At 46.8% G+C, this 16,792-nt stretch overlaps 1 protein-coding gene across 4 annotated transcripts in view; it reads left to right on the forward strand.

The window, feature by feature from the left end:
• The first annotated feature begins 193 nt into the window (after window positions 1-193).
• The window catches only part of MIER1 (MIER1 transcriptional regulator), a 37,005-nt gene continuing 20,406 nt past the window's right edge, over window positions 194-16,792 (forward strand). For 2 of the 4 annotated variants that reach the window (XM_086752919.1, XM_086752922.1), the window contains exons 1-2: window positions 831-980; window positions 16,695-16,719. In XM_086752919.1, coding sequence (XP_086609045.1) covers window positions 972-980; window positions 16,695-16,719 — 34 coding nt within the window. In that variant the 5' untranslated portion in view covers window positions 831-971. Of the gene's footprint in view, window positions 587-830; window positions 981-16,694; window positions 16,720-16,792 lie in introns of those variants that run through there. The other 2 variants (XM_086752920.1, XM_086752923.1) reach the window with 2 other exon arrangements.

Raw genomic sequence — 16,792 nt, forward strand, 5'->3', positions numbered from 1 at the left:
AGGGCGAGGCGCGGCGGGAGCGGGCCGCGCTCTCTCCCGCATCCTCCCGCCCGAGGAGGGACCCCGCTCCGCAGCGCGGGGCCGCGGCCGCCCCGTCCCCGGGCCCCTCTCCGTGCCCGGCGGGGCTGGGCCTGCCGCGGAGCCCGCCTCGCCCAACACCCCGGGGCGCCCGCCCCCTGCCCAGCCCGGGGCTCCTCCCCTGCCGTCAGGGCCGCGGCAGCCCCCGCTCCCCCTTTGTCACCGAAGCACAAAGGTCCTCGGCGGCCCGGGGGACACGGGAGCGCCCGCCCTGAAACTCGGGCCCGGTGGCGAGGATCGGGGCAGGTTGGGCTTTTTGGGGGAGCTTGAGGGGTTTGGGGTTTTGTGTTTGGGTTTTGTGTTTTTTTTTTTTTTTTTCCCCCCTCTCGTTTGCTTGAGTCAGCAAAGTTGCACGCCTGGGTGTTTTTTTTTCTTTTTTTTTTTTTTTTTTTTTTCCTCCTTGACGTAGGACCGAGCTAGCGCTGTCGGTCTTATCCCACCCCAGCGTCTCCCGGTGACGGGCCGGGTCGCCGGTGAGGCAACCTCCACGCCTGTGCGGCTCCACCGCGTGAGTAACGACGGCCGGGTGAGGAGCCGAGGCGGGTGGGAGCGGCCCCCCACGCGCGGGGCAGCCGGTTTCACAAGCCGGTCCCGTCACGGAGGAAATGGCCGCGCTCGCTGCCGGCCCCGCGGCGGGCGGGCGGGCGGGGGCGTGGCCTGAGCTTTGAGTGACAGGCGGGAAGGGGCGGGGCGGAGCTGTGCGCGGTGACGTAGTGCGCGGCGTGCCCCCTCCGCCCGCTCCCCGGCCGCCGCCGCCGCCGCCGCGCAGACCGTGACCCGCCGGCGCCGCTCCCTCCGCCGCGGCGGCGATGTGACCCCCTCCCCGCCCCCTCCTCCCCGTCCGTCCCCTCCCTCCCTTCCTCCGCCCGCCCAGCCCGGCCCGCGCAGCGAACATGGCGGAGGTGAGAGCGGCGGGGCGGGGGCCTGCCCGGGGAACTTGTTGCGCGGGGCCGGGGCCGGGCGGAGCGTCCCACAAGTTACTTATGGGGCCGGTGGAGGCCGCGGCGGGCCCCCGGGGAGCCGTTCCGGTGTCCCCGCCCGCTCCCCTCCCCGGCTTGCTGCCCCGGGACGGGGGAGCCTTGCCCCGGCGGGGGGCCGGGCCCGCCTCGGTGGCGGCGGGGGCGCGGGCGGGACCCGAGCGCGGCCCGGGGAGGGGGGGGGGAAGCTGGCAAACCGAGCCTGCCGCCCTCGGGCGGCACCGGGAGGTGGTCGCCCGCCGGGCGGGGGTCTGTGCTTCGTCCGCGGGCCCGGGGAGCTGGGGATGTACCGGGGGGGTGGGGGGGGGGATGCTGGAGGGGAGCCCTCGGCTCAGCGAGGGTCGGGGCTGCGCTGCGGGGCGGGGGAGCAGGGCCTGTGCCTTCCGTGGGACGGGGTTCATCTTTGGGGGGGTAGGAAGTGGGGTAGTTACCTGCTGGGGCGCGGGGGAGTGTCATCCCTTCGGGGCGGAGAGGGATGCGCTTCCTGCCGCTCCCGCTGTCCCAGCCTGAAAGAATCGTTTCTCCCCGCGCTTCGATCGCAGCAGCATTGCTGGAGGATAAAACCGATATTTATTTTATTTAAATATCTTTTCGTGATCGCTAAGACAAAGGAGAATCGCCTTTATAGGTAGAGGGGCAGCCCTTCCAGTCTGCTGGGAGGGAGACCCTTCTCCTGAAAAAGGGAGAAGGACTGTTGAGGGGACTTGCAGGAAATGGGAAGAGGCTTGTGGACCTGTTTTCTTCTGGGGGAGGCAGAGCGAGGTACGCGTCCGGTTATTGCGGTGTGGATGTGTCCATCCCGATAGGATCTGGAAGGAGCAGCTCTTTTGCTTCTTAGGAGGCAAGTTGGGACAGATGAATAGATATTTCACTAAGTTCTCTTCAGATTGTCCCAAGGTTCCAATCTTAAGGTAGTTTGCTGCTGGAACGGTGTTGACAAATGAATTGGAAGTGCTTATTTGAAAGGTATACTATTAAAATTTTTTTTTTTAATTTTGATGGGACAGGAGTTTCTTCCAGCTGGACTGGGGGTGGTTGGAGGTGTCAGGATTAGAATATTTTACAGATGAGGTTTCTTCCCCCTTCCCTTGAAATTCCTGAATATGTGTGAATTTTTAGTTAAATTTATTTTAGCCTTGTCTCCCAGATTAAAACTGTAATGGAGCGTTCTTCCTGTTATTGGTATGAAATGCACTAATCTCATCTTAGAAGTTAAAAGAGTCTGCCTGTCTGTGTTTTTCTGTATCTTGAGGGACAGAGAGTCACAGATCTGATCCTTGAGTAATTTCTTGGCCAAAAAAAAAATGTGGCTAGTAAACTCCTGTCATCGTAAAGTTGGAGAGACATGTTGGGGGCCCATGCTGATCTAGGCATTACAGTATTCAGGATCTTTGTCTCAAGTTTCACCAATTGCTTGTAAGTTTTGTTATTTAAACACAGCGTTATTGTGAAATATTCGTGCTAGCTGTCTTCTGGTGGGAGCTGGAGTTCGCCATGTTGCTAAAGAACCACAGGCAGTTTGCTGAATTACTTCCTATTCTGTATTGTCACGTACTCATATTGACGTTACAGCGGTGATAGCACTGAGGGTTGTAGGGGGTTCGTGCTGCAGAGAGCAATAAAAAGTCCGTGGGGTTTGGAGGTCAGGCAGGTTTGATTTTTCACTTTATAGATGTTGTTCCAACGGGTAAGGCTTTTATTACATGTTGGTCTTGATATCTTGCTAAGAAAGGAAGAGGGTTTTTTTTCTCCCCCCTTAGCGTTTTTCTTTTTTGAAGAAAGCTAGGATGAATTCTTTGTCCTGTTTTGGCTTCTTTATTTCAGGTTGAGGGGCAGGAGCAGCATAAAAGGGCTGTGAAAGCTTTGATCCACCTTTGGGATGAGTTCAGCGGCACAGGGGCGGCGGCAGCAGCGTAGGCTCGGCTGCCATTCGCTCACAGCCGTTGAATTGTGCAGATGACTGTGTGCATGGCTGCACTGCGTTCTGGATCAGGAAACAGAATTTTGAGAAAGAGTGCTTTTTCAATGATTTAAGCTAGGAGCAATCTCCTGAATATGGTTCCTAGCACAATTTAGGAAATATACAGGGGGTAGGATGGGAAGTGTCCATAGCACGGCGTCGCCGCCGAAGCTCTGGTGTCAGCCGTCTGCCCAGAGGAACTGAAGGTGACTGGCGCTACGTGGTGGTGTACCAGGTACGCTGGAGAAAGGGCTGTGTGAGGAAAGTAACGCGCTGCATAAGGCTGTGTTGAGAGAGAGTGAGGGAAGACCGATAAATTGGGCAGCCCTAGGACTTGCCTGTCTCAGCAGACAAGGAGCCTGGGTTTGAAAATATAGGGCTGCTGCCGCGCCTCCTGCCCTCTTCCCCGCGCCTCCTGCCCTCTTCCCCGCGCCTCCTGCCCTCTTCCCCGCGCCTCCTGCCCTCTTCCCTGCGCCTCCCCAGTGGAAAAATCTGGTGCTGACTCTTCTGAAGGAACGCGCAGGAACTCATCCTTCGGTCAGGAACTTTACCTTCTAGAGAATCAGTTAGGTTTTAACGCTAGAGATAGAAACCTTCAAAAATAAACAATCTCCATATGAAACTTTCTGAATTTGACGGGAAGGCTCTTCAGACAGGAGCTCTGAGCTGGATTAGTAAGTAGATGAATCCAGAAAGTGAAACTAAATTAACAAAAAATGCTGTTTCACTTTTGTAGAAGCTTACCAGCTTGACTACAGGACAGACAAGAAAAAAAAGATATTTTGAATATATATGAAACTGGCTTTAGATTTGAGATTAATAACCTGTCTTACGGTTTCATTTTACTTTGAAGCATGCTCACGTGACTGCTTTGAATCCTAATATTCCAACACATTAGAAGATTGTTCTAGTCGTAAGTCTGAGAGAAAACATCTCTAACTTAAGATCAGCTCAGCTTTGTGAATATCACCGTATCCTGCATTAAGCTGCTTATGTAGTCTTTGTGGTGCAGTGAATGCTGATACAGACATATTTTTTTCCAAATACAAGTATTTCAATGCCTATTGAGAATATTTTTTTTTTTTTAGCTTAACAGCTTGATTAGAGGTTGAAAGAGAATGTTTGTTTTTTGTTTGTTCAGCCGTTATAACGTGTGAATAAAATGTAAGTGAGACTGAGATCATCTGATTCCGGAACCTTGAAGAGCTGGGGTCAGACTTCTGTGTTGAAAAGATAGGCAGCTGAATACCTACCGCAGTTTCCAGAAGTGCTGCATCCCTGCTGTTACTTTATTTTGTCCTGTGATAGGATGCACCAGTCAGGTTGCAACAGGCGCTTGCCAGGATACTAAACAGGCAAGACTAATGGGAAAATGATGAGGGTTGATGCTTTTTTTTTAACTGACTTGGTGAAGAATAAGAGAAATACCAGGGCTGCTGCGTGGGAAAGAGGGTGGTTGTGTTTGGTCAGAGGTGGGGTGGGAGGGGTAGGGACCAAATCCCTGGTTTTGATTGGCATAGCTTGGTTTACATTTCAAGCTGATTTAAATTAGGGGTTGAGGGGGGATGGACGGCAGCTGAGGTGGTCTAACAGCTCCTAGTTGCCGGAAAGGGGAGATCCTGCTCCTTCTGCTGCCTTTGCGTAGATGCTCCCTGAAATTCCGCTGAGGGTTGATGCAGCTCGCTCGCTTAGAAAGAAGGGAAAAGCTCCCTGCAGGGTGGCCAGCTGTGTCAGCTGATGGAAACATCCAACAGAAAGCAGAGCTGGTGTCGGGGGGGCGTGGGGCAGCAGAGCCCCACGTGGGGGTCAGCAGGAGGATGAGGTATGCCTCCTTCCAAAAACGTCAAGCGATGAGATTGACTCTGCTTCTCCTCAGACAGTATCCTTGTCGTGTGGGCTCTGACCGTTCACAGCTGCTGGAAAATGTGGTCCTGTTTCTCCCAGCTCTTGGGCAGGCAGTTGACCACCTTCATGCCAGCTCCTGCTGTTTCTCACCCCTCAATGAGATTATTCAGCTTCCTGACCTGCCTGGAATAAGAACTGAAGTTTTTCCTTCTGCAGAGTGAATTTCTGTGGGGTTAAAAATTTGAATCGGCTTCCTCAGGTGTCAGGCAAGTATGGGAAGAAGCAGGAGCATGCCTGTCTTGGAGAGGAGCAGGACCACTTCTCTTCTGGTGCTGGTGGACGGTTAAGCTGACTCAGTCTGATTTCTTTGAGTGCACTTTAATGTTGTTTGGCTTTCTGAAAGTTTAGTTGCTTTTGACAAGAAAATCTGTGTATTAACATTGTGTGGCACTGCTTTAATAAGTGTGGTAAATTAATTAGATTTAATTAAAATTTAAATTAAATTTTAAGTTCATAATGTCTGGTCAAATGTCCTTTTTTCTGAATGGTATGCTGCTTTTCAGCTGAAGACTTTTAAACTTTGAATTTAGCTGCTTTCTAGATTTCATATGCAGCTCGAAACAACTTCAGGACATAACATTAACGTGATGCAATAACCATTCCTAATAACTTTTTTTACATTCTTAATCTCTGTGTTTTTATGAAGCTGTGCTCTCACTTTAAAACAATATGCATAAATGTGTAATAGCCTCCCCGCGGGAAGCGGTGGTAAAGTTAACACCGTCACTAATGTGGCTGCAAATTGAGATGTTTTAACAGTCAGGGAGGACAGAGCTTTTGGGCAATGCCTGGATACAGAATAAGGTCAAAACAGATTAAATCGAGGTTTCCTGCTGACTGATCTAAATCGTGATTAAAATTGGTGATTCACATCAGTCCGTCTTGTTGAGGAGTTTTGATCTTAGCTTTAGCTAACTGTCTTTTTTGTTTGCTTAATTTTGGGGCAGTTTTTGTAGAATACTTCACAGAGGTATCTGTGAGCCTAATGTAGATCTGGGAATTCAGTTTTCTCACTTCCTTGGTGAGAATATAAACTCCGAAGTGGTTGGCTGTAGTCACTGATTGAATTCGCTTGGTTTTTCTGAGCTGCTGTTGAAGGGAAGACAATAGCATTCAGCATTTTGCATTTCTAATCTTGGAAAAGAGGGGTGTTTTTCTGTTGTAATAGAAGAGTTTTGTGGACTTCTTTGTGTGATAGAATATTGTTTGTGGGCTTACTGCTTGGGACTTAGGGTTCTTTCTAATACAGCGGATGGATTTTAGGCAGACAGTGGAATTGTTGATAAGTTTGTTTCTTTTTTATTTTTTTTTCCTGACCGGAAGCCCTGCTGCTAAGCCACTTGTGTCACGAATCATGGTTAAGAATATTTTCTTGTGGTGCCTGGCTTGTGACAGTATCTGGTTTCACCTGAAATCCTGTGGTAGGATATGCTCACTCCCTGGACTTTCGATTTTTCTTAGTAAGAAGTTTCAAAATATTACAAGAAGTTGAGGCTGATGCTGTACTTTGTAATGGAAATGAACAATAAATATTTAGAAGATGTCCAGTTGAAAGTGTGTGCTTCAGACAAGACAGAGGTGGTGTTCTGATTGACTGTTGTGGTTGTGCTTCATAACACTCCTTGAAAATGAAAGTTCTCTCGGTGAAATTCTAGTGAACGTAATGTCCTGTCTACCTGAGCAAGTCCTGTCAACCACGACATTCCCCTTTGGCTGCAGCTTCCTCCACCTCGCAGTCTTCCTCAGCCTTACAGCATCAGCTCTCATCTGGTTTTTCTGATGACTCGGTCCTTTAGGTAAATCAGTGTCCACTGGTTCTTGAGCAGGGGTGACTACCCTGGGATGCAGCTGGTGGGTCCTCGTTCCAGTCATCTTCTCTACTTGAAGGAGAATGAGAATCAGTTCCACTTTATTGTAACTGTGTCAAGTTGTTGTGTGATTTCAGTAGATGATTCAGCAGCAGCGTGGTCGTAAGCCGTTGGACAGGAGCTGCTTTTCCCACCCTAAAGTATGCTATCTCTTCTTCTGACTTGGAGCCCTGAAAAATGTAGCTACATCTGCTCTTCAGTACCTGTTGCAGAGGTCTGTGCTCACCTGGGGGTGAGCATTCAGGCCGGCGAGGTGGTTAGTCCCTCTCCTTCAGAGATCTACTGGGTGATCGGAAGCTGCCCTGACAGTCTTATGTCATCGTCATCTGTCCTGCCCTGTTCTTCTCCTGGACTTTCAAGGTGCTGCTTCCTGTTGCTGGAGGCAACTCCTTCTACAGCAAGCGTGGCAGAAAGAAAAGCATGACAGCAGTGCTTTTTGGAAGCCTGTAAGTTTGTACAGATTTGCTTGGGGCACACCTTTGCTTTGTGGCTCCTGCTGTGGTGTGATAACCTCTGACAGAAGTGCGGAGCAGATAGCAGGCTGGAGAAAGTTAAATCACCCCAGGGAGAGTCGTCACCCGACATCCTTCAGCCTTCTGTGTTCCCCTGAATCACTGCTGCCCTTTATTTTATTTTATTTTATTTTTTTAAAGTAGCAGCTACTACTTTTGTTAGAGGTGCAGTAGAAATACCTTTCTATTTAATAATTTTCACCAGTATTCATAATATTGAAGATGTCCCCAGGTGATACAGTGACTTCACTGGGAAATTTGACTTTAAAAGGCTACTTAAGAAAGACCGCAGCTTGCTTGTGGATTTAGGGAGCCGTGTTGCAACCAAGTGTCTGAAAGCTCTACTTTAACAATATCCCCTGTGAAATACTGTGTATCATCTGCTTCCCCTTCCCAGTCTTTTCTTGGTGAAGGGATTTAGGTAGATTGATACAGGCCTGAGTCAGCCGCAATAAAACCTGACCTGTGGTTCTTGCCAGTTAGGCACTCTGAAACCAATCAGGCAGCTTCTCCAGAAAAACTGAGGCTGAATTTTTTTAGTTCCTTTTTTTTTTTTTCTTAATATGTAGTAATGAACAGAACCAAACCTTACCCAGTATTTTTCTCAGAAGCAACACACAGGGAGAGGGAAGGGAGCAAATCAGTAATTTTTCAGGTCTACCTGCAAAATCTCAAAATTCACAATTATGACATAATTTGGGGTGGAACGGTCCTCAGGAGGTCTCTGGTCCAACCTTCTGCTCACAGCAGGGTCTGCCCTGAGGTCTGTACGGCTTGCTCAGTCTCCAGTCTTGAAAACCTCCAAGGAAAGAGAGTGGGCAACTTGTTCTTCTGCTCGGCTGCCCTGCTGTGGGGGGGAAAGTTGACTTTATAAACTCTGAAGTGGAATCGAGACTAGGAAGGGGATGGCCAGGTCAGGGGATCTTTTGCTAAGGTGGTAGTTCCAGGGCTTAGATGTACACGTTTGAGGTCAGTTGGCTGAAACGTTGCACTTGATCTTTGTGTTCTGGAAATACAAGAATTTTCTCATTTAGCAACTGAATTTAAAGAAGAAAGTCCACGTATATAAAAGCTTCCGTTATGTGTGCAGAAAGGCTTGGATGTTGCCGTTCTCTGACACTTCAGTTACTTTAATATACAACTCGGGGAGAGAGAGCCAGGCTGGAACTGCTAAGCCTTCCGCTGAAATACCTGTTTATGAAAAGGGACACGTGCCCTCTTGAGTAAAGGATGTTCTTCCCCATTTTAACTAGTCGTTTTCTCCAGGCCATCATTTAGCTTAGCTCACTGGAGAGCTTGTTAAATGGCTGCCGCAGTCAGTTTTGAGACTTCAACAGTTCAGGCATGGGTCTTACAATTTTTTTTTTAGCTGTTGAGCTTCTGTTCTCAAATAATTTGAGCTTCAGGGTGTACAAAGTGAGTTTCTAAACCTTGTGTATTCAACCCTTCGGTTTTCATGCAGTCTTTGAATGTTATTCATGTAACTGTTTATTTGCATTTTGGGAACAAATGTGAGTTATGTTATGAACAGAATACAAGTTACTATTTGCATATCAGTAATTTACTTTTAATTAGTCTGCTTAGTGAAATGTAGCTTTATACGTGTGCGGCTTCAACATCACTTGTGAGGTAATCACGTGTATTCTCTACGTGTGGTGCTCATGCCTCATTCTTTCTGTTGTTATAAAATAGGTAACGCTGCTGCATTTTAAGGTTTGGTTGCCAGTTTAATATTGAAGTTTTCTGTGCCCTAAATGTTGCTAAAGCAAGCTGCTGCAACTCGATATTTTCTTGTAGCAGAATTCAAAAGAGCTGAGCGTCTACTTGATGAGTTTGTCAGGCTTATTGCTATCAATATAGACAAAATTTAATTTTAGTTTTTAACTGGTTTATGTAACACTCAAAGAGCTATTAAAGATAACTGAATAAATTTGAACAGGATGCGTATTTGTCATTGTCTTGTAGGGACTGCAGATACTGCTAATTATAAGATGCTTTGTTATTAATCCATTATATTAAACAGCTTGAAAGATGCTAGCAATTACAACAGTAGTTTTGTAGGTAGAAGTGAAACTGTGTAGCGTCCTGTCAGTTCTGTTCTGGTGTTCCTTTGCAGGCTATAGGAGGAACGTAAAGAGAAAATGCAATGCATTACTTCCACAGCTTTCCCATTTTGGAGTCTCACATTCCAGTCCAAGCAGCTATGAAGCATTGGAGTAAGACACGAAAATCTCCTGCCAGCCTGCAGAAGTGGGCATTGCCTGGAAGCATACCTCTGCTTCTGAAGCAGTCGGTTCAAAAATAAACTACGCAAAACTGCTGTCTCCAGAAGGCTGTTTGCATTAAATAAACCTGTCATGATGCTAATTCAGTTTTACTGTAGCTGTTTAACTTCCATTGCAAATTATGGTGGTACAGACATCCCAGAGTCCAGCGAGTTCTTGTTGTCAGAGTAACACTGTAGATCTAGGTATTTTTCCATGTCTGATATGCATCTGCTAGGTTCACCACTTGCCGTTCCAAAGGTGTCTGAAAGAGACTGGCCAACTTCAGTTCCATTTGTTCCCATATCCATACACTGGGGAAAGGATCGGATGTGATCTTTTGGCTCTCTTGTTGCTGCAAGTGTTGCAAACCTTCTGAAAACACCTACTCTGTGTGTCTTTCCTGAGACTCCTAAAAATACACATGAAATAAAACCGGATTCCTTTAGTGCCACCCAAGCCTGATGTTTTGTTGCTCAGTGTCTTGTCCTTTTCTCTTTATCATAAGGTTTGTATTCTTCATATCTCAGAACTGGTATTTCCTTCAAGTTGCTCATCTGGAGCATTAACAAGTATGCTCAACAGTGTGTCCGTGCAGCAGGACCCCCTTGTTCGCTGGAGTTGTTCCTAGCTGTCCGTGAGTTAGGAGTTCAGGAATGATTTTTCATTCTTTTGAACCCTCAACGTTCACTGTTCTCTTTTCTGATGCTGCTATGCATAGCACGATTTGAGAGTGTCGACCCATCTGTTGTAAGCATCCCGTAGTTTTCCTCTGTTGGGCCTTGGACACCATTATCTTTTTATAGGTAGCAGCTCTTTGTTCCCACGAGTGCCCTTGAGGCAGAAAAGTGCTTTGTGCTTCTCTGTGAATTGCTACAGCAGACAATGCAAAGCCACTGAAGAACAGGGGTATCCTTTTCACGGGACTTGCTGTTATGTTGACATACCACGGCTTAAGTAGGACTTAAGATCTGATGATACCAACGTAGCCATATGATCTTTAACTACTGCCAGGAAATTTTGATCAGCAAATGCCCTCAAAGCCATCTGTTCTATCCTGGCCAGAGTTGAGATGGCTTGGAGGTGAGGAAATAAGGCTGAATAATCAAGAGTTGCAGGAATTGTCTTGAAACAGCTCTTTAATCACAGGATGCTCTTTCTCCTTATGTGTAATACTAGCAGATTGTCACTGAAAGGGTGGCTCCTGATCTCCTGCCACACACTCTTCTGTGTGTGTCTAGCTTCAGACTCGTGCTCTAGATTGTTTCCAGCGTGTCTGGCAATTGCAAAGGCCCGAGATGAAGTGCTTCAGCTCACTCATAAGATGGGAAACTAATGTTAGTGGGGTTTTTTGAGACTGGTTTGCTGAACCAGCACATGCTGCAGCTTCGTGGTTGCTGGACCTGGCACAAGTGGCAGAAGCACATGGAGACCACCAGGAAGAGGTCAGACGACTACTTTAGGCAGCAGCTGGCCATTAATATAGATGAGATGTAATGTGACACTGCATCTAGCTAGAAATAGAAGGCAGAAAATGATTGGCAGTGCATCACTTAGGCTAGAAACGTATGAAATGCGGGGATGATAATCCACAAACTAGGACAGGCTAGGTAGATACGGTAGGCAAAGCTTAGGAGAAAGGAATAGAGGCCCACAGGCTGTTCTCATAAAAGGAAGTCTGCGGCAAAGAATAAGCTAGAGCCTCTCAAGGAATGTCTCAATTATGTGAGGTCACCTGAAATGGACTTAATGTTTCCTGAGGTGATGGGGTTTCTGCAGATTTTCTGGTTTGGGGGTTTGTATTTTTTTTTTTTTTTCCTTCCGTAGGCTAGGATTGTACTAGGTGTATATTGTGGAGTTCTTTAAAAGTCATGGAAGTCCTTCTGGACTCTAGAGGCATTGATTTTAGCAAAGCTGCTGAAGCTGTGAAGGAGGTGGTTGTATTAGCAGCATTTCAGCCTGTAGGGAAGGCTCTTTGCTTGCTTGAGCTGCCATACCTTCTCTGTACTATTTCAGAATACTGAAAGCTGAACTTGGTTTCTTAAAGTGCGCTTGACTTCTATAAGATCTTTTTCTGCCCCACTGTGGTTTTGTGTCTGCTCTCGACAGGAAAATGCTTCACTGTGGTAGGCTCCACTGCAGTATATATTGGAGTGTTTAGTTACAGAATTGTTGAAGTTGGAAGGGGCATCTGGAGATAATCAAGACCAATTCGTTGCTCAAAGCAGGATCAACTAGAGCAGGTTGCCCGGGACCGTTGCCAGTCTGGTTTCGTATACCTCCAATGCAGACACCACAACCTCTCTGGGCTCGTGTTTTATCACTCTTACAGCGAAGAAAGCTTTTCTTTACATTTAAATATATTTCTGTGCCCGTTGACTCTTGTCACTGGATGCTGTTGAGAAGAAACTGACTCAGTCTTCTGTACACCCTTCCATCGGATATTTGTGCGCATGGATCAGATCCTCCTGAGCCATCTCTTTTCCAGGCTGAGCAGCCCAGCCTCTCTCAGCCAGACCTGTCTGGAGCACTGGGTCCAGAGCTGCATTCCCCCAGGACAGGAGAGACAGGCACTGACTGGAGGGAGTCCAGCAAAAGCTGCAGAGGTGCCTGAGGGTCTGGAGCACCTGAAATGCGAAGGAGAGCTGGGGCTGCTCAGCCTGGAGAGGAGAGGGCTCAGGGAGGGTCTTATCCTTGGGTAGGGACGTCTGATGGGGGAGTGGAGATGAGGGAGCCAGACCCCTCTCAGTGGTGCTCAGAGGCAGGACGACAGACAATGGGCTCACACTGAAAATCAGGAAATTCCAGTTAAAAATAAGAAAATACTTTACTACTTTTTAGTTTATTTTAAGGGTGATCGGAAAGTAGATCAAGTTGTCCAGGGAGATTGGGGAGTGTCCATCCCTGGGGCTATTAAAACCTGTCTGGATGAGATCCTGAGCAGCCCGTTATCGGTGGCCCTGCTTTGAGCACATGGTTGAGCTTAGACAATCTCCAGGCCTGCCTTGCAACCTCCTGTTTCAGGACTATTACGTTTCCGATGTGGTTTCACCAGTGCTGGTTGCTCTTTGTAAAACACAGGATGTCTTTGTCACAGGATACGTTGCTGATTTGTGTTCAGCTCAAGTGTTCACCAGGATCTCCAAGCTACTCTACAAAGGTACTTTCCTGCTAGTTGGAACCCAGCCTGTACTGGTGCCTGCAGCAGGAGGTGATTCCTCCACGCATTAAAGCCTTTCTGTGTTGAGCTCCATGAGGTTTCTGCTGGCCTGTTTCTGCAGCCTGGCGAGATCCCTCTGACTGGCAGCACGCTCATCTGCTGTATCCACCGCTCCTCCCGCTGTTGTGTTGGCCGCAAACAGGCCGAGGGTGCCCTCTGTCCCGTCATCCAGGTCCCTGATGAGGATGCTGGAGGTTATTAGCCCCAGCCTCAGCCCCTGAGCCCTGCCCCCTGTCGCTGGCACCCAGCTGGGCTGTGCTGCTTGTCACAACCCTTTGAGCTGGGCTGTGCAGCGACTTTTCCATCCGTGTCCCTGCTTGTCCAGGATGTTCATCAGTTACAGGAGATGGCGTGAAAAGCCTTGCTGAAGGGAAGATTGACAGTATCCCCCTGCACTCCCGTCATCCAGCATGCCAGTCCTCTCATTGAGGGAGGTTCTCAGGCTGCTCAGGCATGATTTCCCTTTTGTCCATCCACGCTGCCCGCTCCCATCGCCTCCTCGTGTGTTGGGAGCTGGTTTCCAGGAGGGTTTGTTCCATCGCCTGCCTGGGGGTGGGGGTGAGGCTGTCCAGCCTGTAGTTCTCTGGATGCTTATCCTTGAAGAGGGGAATTATGTCTTTTCCGTCCTGAAAACTTCTAAGGGATGACAGAAACTTCCAGTGGGACTGAAACAACAGAATCCAACATTTATGTATGAATAACATAAAAATCTATGCATGCTCACGTGTACATAAAACCATACAAGGTATACATGAATCCGAAGGATGCTTCAGGGCAGAGGTTAGAGCGAAGCCTGCTCTGCTTGTTGAGGATTTCTGTGCAGTCACAGTTGTTTTTCTGGACACAACCATAATGGTACCGTGAGCCTCTTCTCACTGACCACCCTGATTTCTTCCATTTTTGGAGGCACGGCTCCCTGACGCTCCTGTTATCCCTGATTTGTACGCTCCTTTTTCTTCTTTCCTTTCCTTTGCACTTGAGGCCTTTCCCCAGAACTTTCCTTCCCAGGTTAGACTGGGGTAAAGCTGGTGAATCGGCAAGGGCCAGCCAGAATTCCCCAGTGGATTACCGCTGCAGAGCACAGACTGGCACTACTGATGTATAAATGCATAAACCATTTCCCGAGACCCCTCATGAAATGCCCCTCTTGCGTCAAAAAATAACCAGGGAGGTGGGGGGCGGCAGTTAAGGACCCTCGGATCCCAGGACCCTCGCGTGAGGATGAGGTCTCCATAGCTTCCCGCTCTCGGTTGAGGCTGGGCGCGTTGGCGAGGGACTTCACGCCCTGGGTGAGGCTGCCGCGTAACGAGGACGGGAGAGCTGCGCCGGGACTTCCGCGCGGCCCGCAGACCGGGTGACGGCGTCTCCGCTGCCCTGGTGAATTGCTTACTGTTGCTGTTCTGCTTTTGCTGGACTGTCGCAGTTCATACGAGCGGTTTAGCTTCGGTTACGTTCCCCTTGCTGCTAGTGGCGGCTACAATCTGCATTTGCAATGCTCATTTCTTTCCTGTTTGTTACAACAGAATTATTATTAAGGAAGACTTAGTCTTTATTTTAAAACTAGCTAAGGTCTTCTTAGTGATGTTTGTCTTTCTCTTATTTTTCCCTTGCACTCAGCATGCGGTATTGTCTACCTTATTCGCATCGTTGTCTGCCAGAAATAAACAGTTTGAATTTGTTGATTTGCAGTTTGTTTACTGGACAAACAAAATATACCAAATATATTTGGTTGGCTGATTCTGATGTTCTTTAGCTCGGTATATGCTAGCAATGCTGTACGCTGGAATTTGTTGAGATAACCTTTGCAAAGAAAGATTTTTAAACTGTAGTCGTTAGCAAAACTTTCTGTGGCACGGCGCAGCATTTTGCAAAAATGTTTTTAATGCTTACCCGCTTAACGTGAGGTCCAGTCTGCTTAACTGGGCAGATACGATTTGACTTTTTCGTGCACTACTGCTTTTTAAAGCTAACGCTGCCTAAAAAGCTATTTCTTCCAAGTCAGCAGTGATACTGCACATAGACTAAAACATATCTGGATGCTAGCAAGCATGGGAAAATAGGCTGTGGTGTTTCCATCTGAAAACTATATGTAGTCTATATTTTCTTTAGACTATACACTGTTAGAAGAGCAAAACTTCTTGTCTACAGTATCTTCTATCCACTCCATGCAAATATTCAAGGTGGTTTTTTTACTTCTGTCTGCTGCTTTCTGCTGACACAGCCAAATATATTTTGAGTTTTCATTTGTACGTTGTAGACTCTCTTAAATTGTAGGCAGGCAGGTAAGTGAATTTCGGTCACTGATTCCTAAGAATCAGTGTATTTCTTCTCCCTTTGAAGAGCTGCTAATGTAAAGAACTTTATAATTATGCAGAATTTTTTTAATTTTAGGTTTTGCTTCACTGCATAGCTAGACCAGGTGTTTTGGGTGGCAGTGGCTTGTGCAGGTGACTGCTTGGCCTTATGAGATGAAGTCAAGGAGAAAGAAAATACTTTAGAAAACCTTGGTATAATAGTATGAGTTTTGACTTGAGTTTATATTTACCGTTTTCTAACATAATATCTTGGTTTAGGTTTGTGTATAATTCTGAGTGTACAGATTTTGCTGCTCTAGCAGAAGTACAATCTAGATACAGTATTGTGGATACACACAAGTATCTGTTGTGAAATTTTCCGATCTCCAAATTATTTCTTGGCCAGATGTGGGCGGTTTTTCATGAAGACAGCGTTGTGTATTATGTAATATGATGATGTGCACGATACCAAACAATACCTCGGTTTCCAGAAGGTGACAGGGGTACTGGAGCCCTCTGAAGGAGAAAGTCAGTCTCCTAACTTTGTAAAAAACACTTCATTAGGTCTGTTCCTAAAAATAGTTGAAATATTTGTTTGAATTTTCAAAACAAATGAGGTTTGCGTGTCTGACATGCAAATTTCATCCCAGGATGTTAAAGATTGCCAAAATTATAAGCAAGGGAAAGCAGAATTTTATGAAAGAAGACATTTGTTCTGATTATAAATGTAAGGTTACCAAATAAGGTAGGGGAAAGGATGTCTCTGTTACATAAAGATTGTTGTGGAAGGCTCTTTTTTTTTTTTTTTCTATATTTCAAAAAAATGTATTTGTTTTGTAGTCTGTGGTCATATAAATTTGTGTTACAAACGTGCTTGGGAAGAAAGTCTGGCTCGCAAAATAATTGTTGTTGTTTTCTTTTTTCCTCAGAGCTGGGTTGGAGATTAAGATGAAATTGCTTTTTCCTTTTGTTCTGTGAGGAATTCTCATTGTGATTTGTGATTACCTTTTGAAAGCGTGAACCTTAACTTAAATAGAACAGGAATTTCTGTATTGTGTAGCATGCAGTTTCAAATAGGAAGAATAATTTCTCTTAAACTGTGCTCCCCCCATCAGTGTAAGCTGGGATGTAACTTGGTTGTGGAGGAGGGGATTTAGGGCACGGAGTTTGGTCAGAGCTGGATCTGTTAAAAACTAACCCGTCGCTACTGTGAGCTTTCAGTTTTGTATCAGCGTGAAGGAAGAATCGGAAATGCGCAGATAGAGATGGAGAAAAAGTGGCATTGCCCCACCTGGCAGTGGCGCTGATTTGTGCCGTGCTAAGCTGATGGTGGAACTGTAATACTATTTTCAGAATGCATTGTTTTGCCTTATTTTGTACCTTCATCACCTCCATCACTGCATCACAAAATGGGCGGTTCTTCCAATTATTCTTGCTGGAGTAGTGCACCGATATTGATATGTATTCTAGTTACCTTAAGTTGCTTCAGCATGTTTGTGGTGCTTTCTTTGTAAATAGATTATCTGCAGTGACTTGCTTTGTGTCAGATGAATTACTGAATTTAGTTTGTACGGTTCAACACAGAAAAAAATAATTTCCTTTGTTTTCTTTTTTAGCCTTCTGTTGAATCTTCAAGCCCAGGTAAATATTTTTAATATTTCCTAAACTTATAAGGGAAGAGGGCACCCTTGAGAAATTATTTTTGCTTGCCTCT

This window comes from Chlamydotis macqueenii, chromosome 8, assembly GCF_036417535.1.
Source record: "Chlamydotis macqueenii isolate bChlMac1 chromosome 8, bChlMac1.mat, whole genome shotgun sequence".
In the NCBI taxonomy this organism is placed as follows: domain Eukaryota; kingdom Metazoa; phylum Chordata; class Aves; order Otidiformes; family Otididae; genus Chlamydotis; species Chlamydotis macqueenii.